General features: G+C 56.0%; 3 protein-coding genes across 3 annotated transcripts, besides 3 other annotated features; all 3 read left to right on the top strand.

Annotated features, from left to right (window-relative positions):
• Positions 1-1,151, top strand: Tco025E_05194 (uncharacterized protein; the record flags this gene model as incomplete). The annotated part of the gene is made up of 1 exon (XM_029372095.1): positions 1-1,151. A coding segment is annotated over one exon (1,151 nt), but the record flags the coding sequence as incomplete, so codon positions are not given.
• Positions 1,152-1,979: 828 nt separating this feature from the next.
• Positions 1,980-2,006: a sequence feature (A-rich).
• Positions 2,007-2,506: 500 nt separating this feature from the next.
• On the top strand, positions 2,507-4,732 carry Tco025E_05193 (uncharacterized protein; the record flags this gene model as incomplete). Its single annotated transcript, XM_029372094.1, has 1 exon — positions 2,507-4,732. One exon carries the CDS (start codon positions 2,507-2,509, stop codon positions 4,730-4,732), a length of 2,226 nt encoding a protein of 741 aa, XP_029227799.1.
• Positions 4,733-5,022: 290 nt separating this feature from the next.
• Positions 5,023-5,051: a sequence feature (A-rich).
• Positions 5,052-5,352: 301 nt separating this feature from the next.
• Tco025E_05192 (putative phosphatidylinositol 4-kinase) lies at positions 5,353-7,116 on the top strand (the record flags this gene model as incomplete). The annotated part of the gene is made up of 1 exon (XM_029372093.1): positions 5,353-7,116. One exon carries the CDS (start codon positions 5,353-5,355, stop codon positions 7,114-7,116), a length of 1,764 nt encoding a protein of 587 aa, XP_029227798.1.
• Positions 7,117-7,173: 57 nt separating this feature from the next.
• Positions 7,174-7,204: a microsatellite.
• Positions 7,205-7,248: the final 44 nt, after the last annotated feature.

The following is a 7,248-nucleotide window of genomic DNA, read 5'->3' as shown; positions in this document are numbered from 1 at the left end:
AAAGGAAGCGGCAGGCTGAGGAAGAGGCGGAAAAGAAGCGGCAGGCTGAGGAAGAGGCGGAAAGGAAGCGGCAGGCCGAGGAAGAGGCGGAAAGGAAGCGGCAGGCTGTGGAAGAGGCGGAAAAGAAGCGGCAGGCTGAGGAGGAGGCGAAAAAGAAGCGGCAGGTCGAGAAGGAGGCGGAAGCAAGGCGAGAAGCGGGGGTGAACATTCATGATTCCGTGAAGGCCCAAGAGTCGGAGAGAGACAAGGGCGCCAGATTTCTGAAGCTCTTGAGTTCCCGGGCAGAGGACCTGGAAAGTTATGTGATTGCTGCCAAAGCACAAATTCTCAACTCCTGTTTATCGGAAGGGGCGACATCTACCACGTGCCGCGACGCCCTCTCCCACCTCCAGGCTGCGGTGTCGAGCCTGACTGTTGCCATTGCGACGCTGAGCGAGGAATTGGGTGTTGAGTACGAAGCGCCTGAAGTGCCAGCGAGGAAGGGCTATGAGGCTGGGCAGGAAGCCACCGAAGCGTTGGGGAGCCAACTGACCACTGAAGAGGAGGCGATGGTCATTGAACTTCGGGGATTATGGACTTGGGTTGGAACTGCGCTTTTAATTGCCGCGGCAGGCTTCGGCAGGGGAATGCGGGGGACGTCAAAAAGCAAGGATGAAAAGGGCAGCGCAAGGGAAGATGACGGAAAGAGAAGGGAGGTGGATCAGCGCGGGGGCACGCAAAGCACCAGTGCTGAGAAGCCTCAGGACGGCGCGACCCCCGACACGGCATTGCCGCAAGGCGCGGACCGACACAGCGCCCCGGGGCTTGTGCGTCGCGCAGCGGCGGCTAACGCTGAACCGAAGACTTCCCCCCCTGCCCCCATGAAGCACTCTTTTGGTGGACCACCTGCGCCAGGCGCGGGGGCGCCATCTCCGTTGCTGTTTGGAGCGGCGCCAGCACGGCCAGGCGTCACGGGAGCTGCGGCTTGCCAGCCATCACAGACCGTCTTGTTGAACCAAGGTCGCAATGGCTCGTCGCCCGGTGGACCGCCGAGCCGCCTTGGCCATAGTATATCAAGCGCTGATAGGTCTGCTGCGGCTGAGGCGGCAAAAGGAGAGAATACAGACTTTTCGGACGAGCTCCGCAACCCCTTCCTTCAAAGGTGGTCGTGAGGAGTCGAATTTCGTCCTCTCTAATGCGCCGGTTGCTGCGTGTCTTTCCCCCCCCCCAACGTTGCTATTGAAACGACTAACACTGTTTCCCTCCATTACTTCCTTTCTTGTGTCCGCGAGATGGCGTGTCAAACACGATGCACCGTGCGCTGTGAAGGGGAGTGTGGAAGATTTTTGAGCCGCCTCATGTGTTCAGCGTACCATTTCTTTCTTTGGTGTTGTGCGCTAGCGATGCACGAGGAGTTGTTGCAATGATGCGCGCGGCATAACAAGACCAACCCCCCCCCAAAAAAAAAATACTCCGGATGGAGCGAGAATAAATGGCACACACACACACACGCGACATGGAAAAGTTTTATTGGCTTAATATTTCCTTTTAGCTCCTTGCCTCTCCCTATCCAGGCATGGCTTCGCGTATCAGGCGCAAGCTGACGAAGAAAAAAGACTATTGAAAAGTGACTTGTCGTCTCTATATCGGGCACCGCATCTAAACCTGTATACATGCACGCGAAAGGAATAGAAGCATGCTTGAACCCGTCACGTACTAATGCATCTGTTCAGTTAAGTGTGTTTGATCTTGTATGTTGTATATATATATATATTTCCATCTCTGTGTGTGGGTTCCTTTTTGTTTTGTTTTGCTTCATGCATAGCAGCCAGTGGGAAGAATGTAGCACGAGTGTCTGCTTTTGTACTGGACAGTCTCCGTCCTTTTTCGGCGTTCTCTTTGATGTTCTCTGCGTTGCTCGTGCGGGGGTTTTGGAGCAGCCGTCGCCTGTCTCCCCACGCCATCCCCTTTACAATCCCCGCGAGGGATGAGGAGGAGGGTTTTTTTTTCATTTTTTATTTTATTTTGGGGGTTGCAGCCGAGTAATGCACGAAACGCGGCGCCGGAAAAAAAAAGTGTGGGGCATCATCCGGTATCTGGGGACGCCTCAGCCGCGCGGCGATATATACCGCAGGGTCGCGTGCTGCGCTCCCGTTGCCGGGTGCTCTCCTGCTTGATGTTTCTCCTCCTCTCCCCCTTCCCTTGCGGCCGCGGGGGACGACGCAGGACTTGACGCCCCATACGCAATAAAACGTCCACAGAGCAAAGTACTGGCAGGAGACAGGTGCATTGTCTTTTTTCCGCCACCTCCTCTTCCTTCCCCTTCTCTGGGGGGTTGCGTTGGTGCTGCTGCCGCTTTATATGGAGAGGCCGAGGAGGCGGAAGGCAAAAACGGCACCAACATCTGCTTCCCTCGTGTGCGTCCCCGTTCATTCTTGTTTTTATTACCTTCCCCCCTTTTTTTGTCTCCTTCTCTCCGGCTTTCTTCTTCTCCCATCCCCGCTTGAAGCGAGAACGCTAACGCGGGATGGAAGCCAAGGTTGCGGAGTGTAACTGGTTTTTGCTCTTTGACATCGCCCTCAGCCATGGCGAGTCGCTTCGCCAGCAACGCCTGCGGTACTGCGGCCTATTGACGCTGCTGCGCTCTGCTGGCCTGCTTGGGCCCAAAACAGGGGTCTTTCAGGTCTTGTTGGAATCCCTTTGGCTTCTTCACGGGAAGCCGCTGCGGTCCAGCGAGGAGGGCGCGACTACGAAACGAGATATTCCCATTCCCGATCTTACGGTTGACTTCGACGGGTTCCTTGCCATTATGAACGTCGTCTGTGTGAGGTGCTACCAGACGCAGCGCTGCGCGGAGCTTTTGGAGGAGGCAGTTCCCTTACTAGACGCCGTCAGGCTGTCCGCGGAGGACCAGGTGCAGTTGAAGGAGAGTGTGGTTTACACCGGCCGCCGTTTTTTTAAGCCCCTGATTAGCCGATGCATCGTGCTAAAGAAGTCTGTGGTGTCGTTGAACTCCATGAAGAATGACTGGACGCCCTACACCAATCAGTTTGTGGTACATGTTATGGCCGCCTCCGCCCCCACGATTGTGTTTCCGCTTTTTGAGCGCTACGCGGAGGCTGGTCGAATTTACCGTGCAGCCTTTGAAAAGATGGTGGACGACGTGTTCCCAAACTTTACCTCCCTCCAGAGGAAAAGTGCAGTCTCCGTCTTCGACTATCGTGGATTCTTCGGCATCCATAATTTAATGCAGTACTCTGCCCTGGAGTTTCCCAACGGGAGAGTTGCGGCGTTGGAGCTTGACTCCTTCGCAGAGGCGCTTCTGATGCTGGGGATCGTGGCGTACTCCGATGAGGTGCAGTACGAGCACCATCGGCCACTCACGGCGAAGGTGTGGTCCGTCTTTGAGGACTACTACGGCAAGTTTCTCGGCGCGCCGATGGTGACGGATCCCATTCTGGAGAACAAATACGCCTCGATTCTGCCAGCCATTAGCCTGCTGTTTCCGTCACGGGTGCCTATCGACACGACCTCGTCGTTTATCCTTGGTGGGTGGAACCTGACCGTGGACGACCGCGAGGAGGTCGCGCCGGCGCGGACGCACGACTGCCCGCCGCGTATGCTGCAAGCAAATAAGTTACGGAGACGCTCCAACGGTGGAAATGAGAGGCGCAGCTCCGGACCGGTGCCTTCCTCCACCGCAGGTATGGCGTCAAAGCTGTTTGTAGAGGAGATTAATCGAAAAATCCAGGCGGAGTACGATTTGCCAATCTACGGCATGAGGCGTTCTGCAGTGTACTTAAACCAAGAGCGCGCCATGGCCTTCCAGCGAGGAGCGAATAGGGTGGAAGTCGTTATTCCACCCTTCCTCTGGGACCTCGCCAGCTACACGAAACAGGTCCGCTTCACTGAGGAGAAGGAGAAGGGCACCCTAACCCTTTCTCCCGTGGCAAGGGCCGTGGTGTCCTTGCGTGATGGCTCTGGCAGCACAATATTCAGCTCAAAGGAAGTCCTCTTCGTGGCGGCGTCTTTAGTGGAGGTCATTCCCGCCGCACACGTGCGGGAGCTAAAAAACGTCTTTGCCCGCCACTCAACGGACGCCGTGATGACGTTTGAGCAGTTTGATTCGGCCTGCGTTGAGCTGTGTGTCGAGGCCCTGGTCTTGCAGTGGGGTGATTCTGCGGCCTTTCTAAAGACGTATTTGGAGCGGCGGGACCTTGACAAGCCCAGCGTTGCGGCGAGTGACTCCTGCAAACCGGACACCATCGCGTTTGAAGAATTTGTTGCGGCTGTGGCGACGCTTTTGCTGCACCAGCTCGGCGCCGACGGGGGCAAGCCTAACATCCCCTACCTGCTTGGGGTGGTCCTGTCACGCGTCGCCCACAAGTTTCCACCTCTGTCCGGAAGCAAAACTGCTGCGGGTGCATCCTTGAAGCCGAATCCGCCGCAAAAGTTCACACAGCCGTACAATGCGCGGATCGACGTGCCGTACGCGAATGCCTTGCGCCAAAAGGCGCTGTCGTTAGATTTCTTTTCGGACGTGGAGGAGATACTGAAGGACGTGGGGAAGGATCGGGCCTCCGTCCGACTCCTGCCAGACTTTCCCGCGGAGGCCAGGACGGTGGCCGTTGTTTCCCAGTACAGCGATGAGAAGGGGGCTAGCGAAAAGGTTAATACGGACTCGGCGTCCTTGCGTGGGGCGTTTCTCAAGAAGGAGATGGTGGTGTGCCCGCAAGGGCTCAAAGCGGAGTGATTTTTTAATTTATTTTTGTATTCAAAAAAAACAACAACAAAAAACAACAACCCAAAGTTGACGGCTATTTGGCTCATTCTACGCGTGCGGCCGCAGGTGTAAATAAACAGGCGCGCAAAAAGAGACATTTATAGTTCTATATGCTGCCAACGCAGTGGTAGGTAGCGATGTAGTCGGCCTCATGTGAATTTACCGGGTAGTTGTATTATCCACACCCATCTTCTGGAGAGCCTCCTGACTCAAAAAACAGCGAGTATTTTGCGCTACCCCTTCTCTATCAAATGTGTGTGTTTTTTTCTTTGCTTTCTTTATTTGTTTCCCTGCCCCTTTCGCCTCCTTGAGGCTTCATGGCCCGCTGTGTGTTGCACTTGCCTCTGCCGTTGTGTACAAGATCTGTATGCCTGCGTGTTCACCGCGCTTCCTTCCCTTTTTTTTTTGTTGCCTCGTAGCAGCGCGCGGCGGTGGTGGTGAGTGGGGGAGAGGTGGCTGCCAAAGGGCCGGGCTCAGAGCTGCCGGTCCCTGTTTTTTTTTTTTGCCCCTCCACGCTTTGCATTCCAGCCCCAACACACACTTAAAAAAAGAAGGAAAAAAAACAATAATAACAATAGGGGACAAGAGGAATGCGGGCAGCACCGAATTCGTCGCAGCACCGACACGAGTTGGTGGAGCGTTTACTCGGCCTGTCCACCGCCTCTTTTGGCGACCAGTTGCAGCTTGTTGGCCGCCTGTGCGACACCCCGCTGCCAACGCTGGAGGAGGCCCTGCTGCAGGTGTCCCACGTCTGCATCACCCACAGTGAGCCGGAGGTGCAGAACCTGCTGCGCAACTTCATGCTGTCGCTGGCTGCCAAGTCGTTTATCGCCGCTCTGCGATTGTCGTGGGCGGTGGACTCGGTGTGGGGCATCTTCTCCGCGCTGGGCCTCGGGGACCGCGTGAAGGAGGTCCAGGACAAGATTGAGAGCGTCGCGATTAACCATAGAGGAGGGGCCGCCAGAGGAGGCGGGAACCACGCGGACGTGACGGAGGCGGAGGTTGGGCGGAAGGAGATGCGGCTCAAGCTGTACAACGACGAGAGGCAGTTTCTCAGCATTATCACCGGCTGGAGCGCACAGCTGTGCCAGTACCCGGACAGGCGCAGGCGCCAAACTGAGTTGCGAAGGAAACTGCACGAACTCAACAAGACACTGGGCACCCAGGCACTTATCTACCCCTTTGGTGGCGTCGACGATCCCGTCAAGTGGATCGTAAACGTCGCGGTGGATGAGTCTGTTGTTTTCTCTTCGCGTGAGCGGGCCCCGTTTTTGCTTCGCTGCGAAGTCGTCTTTGATGACACCACGACGATGCGTGACCCAATGGCGTCCAAGTTGCGCCTGCCCAATGGCTCCTTTAGAATAACGCGGGACTTCGATGAGGTGTTCGCCCCGTCGCCCACGCGGCGAGGCCGGGGCGAGGAGAAGGCGGGGATGAGTGATGGGGCTGCGCAGGGCAGAGGAGAGCGCGGCGCCTTTGCGTGCGCGTTTGGGGAAACACCGGAGGAACGCGTCGCACGCCTGCGCAAAACAGCTCTCTTTGGGAAGCACCCCAACTGGGACATAGCCTCCATTTTTGTCAAAGCCGGAGATGATCTGCGACAGGAGGAATTGGCTTTGCAGCTGATCAGTGTCTTTAACCAGATTTGGGAGGAAGCCGGACTCACCTGCTCAGTTCGCCCGCATCGAGCCCTTTCTGTTTCCACGGATTCGGGGGTGATAGAGTGCATAGATGGTGCCTGCTCAATCGACGGGATCAAAAAAGCATGCTCGGTTACAAGCCTGGCACAGTTCTTTAATGAGGCCTTTGGACCAGTGGGTTCCGAGAGGCATTCCAGAGCAGCGGCGAATTTTGTGGAAACCATGGCAGGGTACAGCATTGTTACCTACATGCTGCAGATCAAGGATAGACACAATGGCAACCTGATGCTTACAAGCGAGGGACATCTGGTTCACATTGACTTTGGGTTTATGCTCGTGACGTCGCCTGGTGGGATCAATTTCGAATCCGCCCCCTTTAAGCTTTCACAGGACCTCATGGAGGTGCTGGGCGGCGTGGAAAGTGATATGTTTAGCTACTTTAAGGTGTTGCTGTATCAAGGCATGGTGGCGGTGCGGGAGCGTGTGGAGGACATTTTGGGCCTCGTCTCGCTCATGACCCCCTATAACACCATGCCGTGCTTTGGGAGCGATCCCGTTAGCGCAGTTCAGCAGCTGCGCTCCCGTTTTCGCTTTGACTTGGAGACCGAGACGGATTTTGCCCTCTACGTGAAGGAGCTCGTTGCGGAAAGCGTCGATAACTGGCGCACGCGGCGGTACGATCAGTTTCAAACCCTTCAGAACGGCATACTCTGAGCTCGTGACTGCGTTCGATGCCTCCATGCGCGCGTGTGACTTCTGCGGCATGGAGGATTTGTTTTTTGTTTTTGTTTTTTTTTGTTTTGGGACGCCCGCGGGAGACGAACTCCAACGTGGTGGCGCATCAAC

Source organism: Trypanosoma conorhini, assembly GCF_003719485.1.
Source record: "Trypanosoma conorhini strain 025E chromosome Unknown Tco_14.4_contig_00292, whole genome shotgun sequence".
Classification (NCBI taxonomy): domain Eukaryota; phylum Euglenozoa; class Kinetoplastea; order Trypanosomatida; family Trypanosomatidae; genus Trypanosoma; species Trypanosoma conorhini.
The sequence above is the reverse complement of the archived record's forward strand: the minus strand, read 5'-3'. Positions and strand labels throughout refer to the sequence as shown.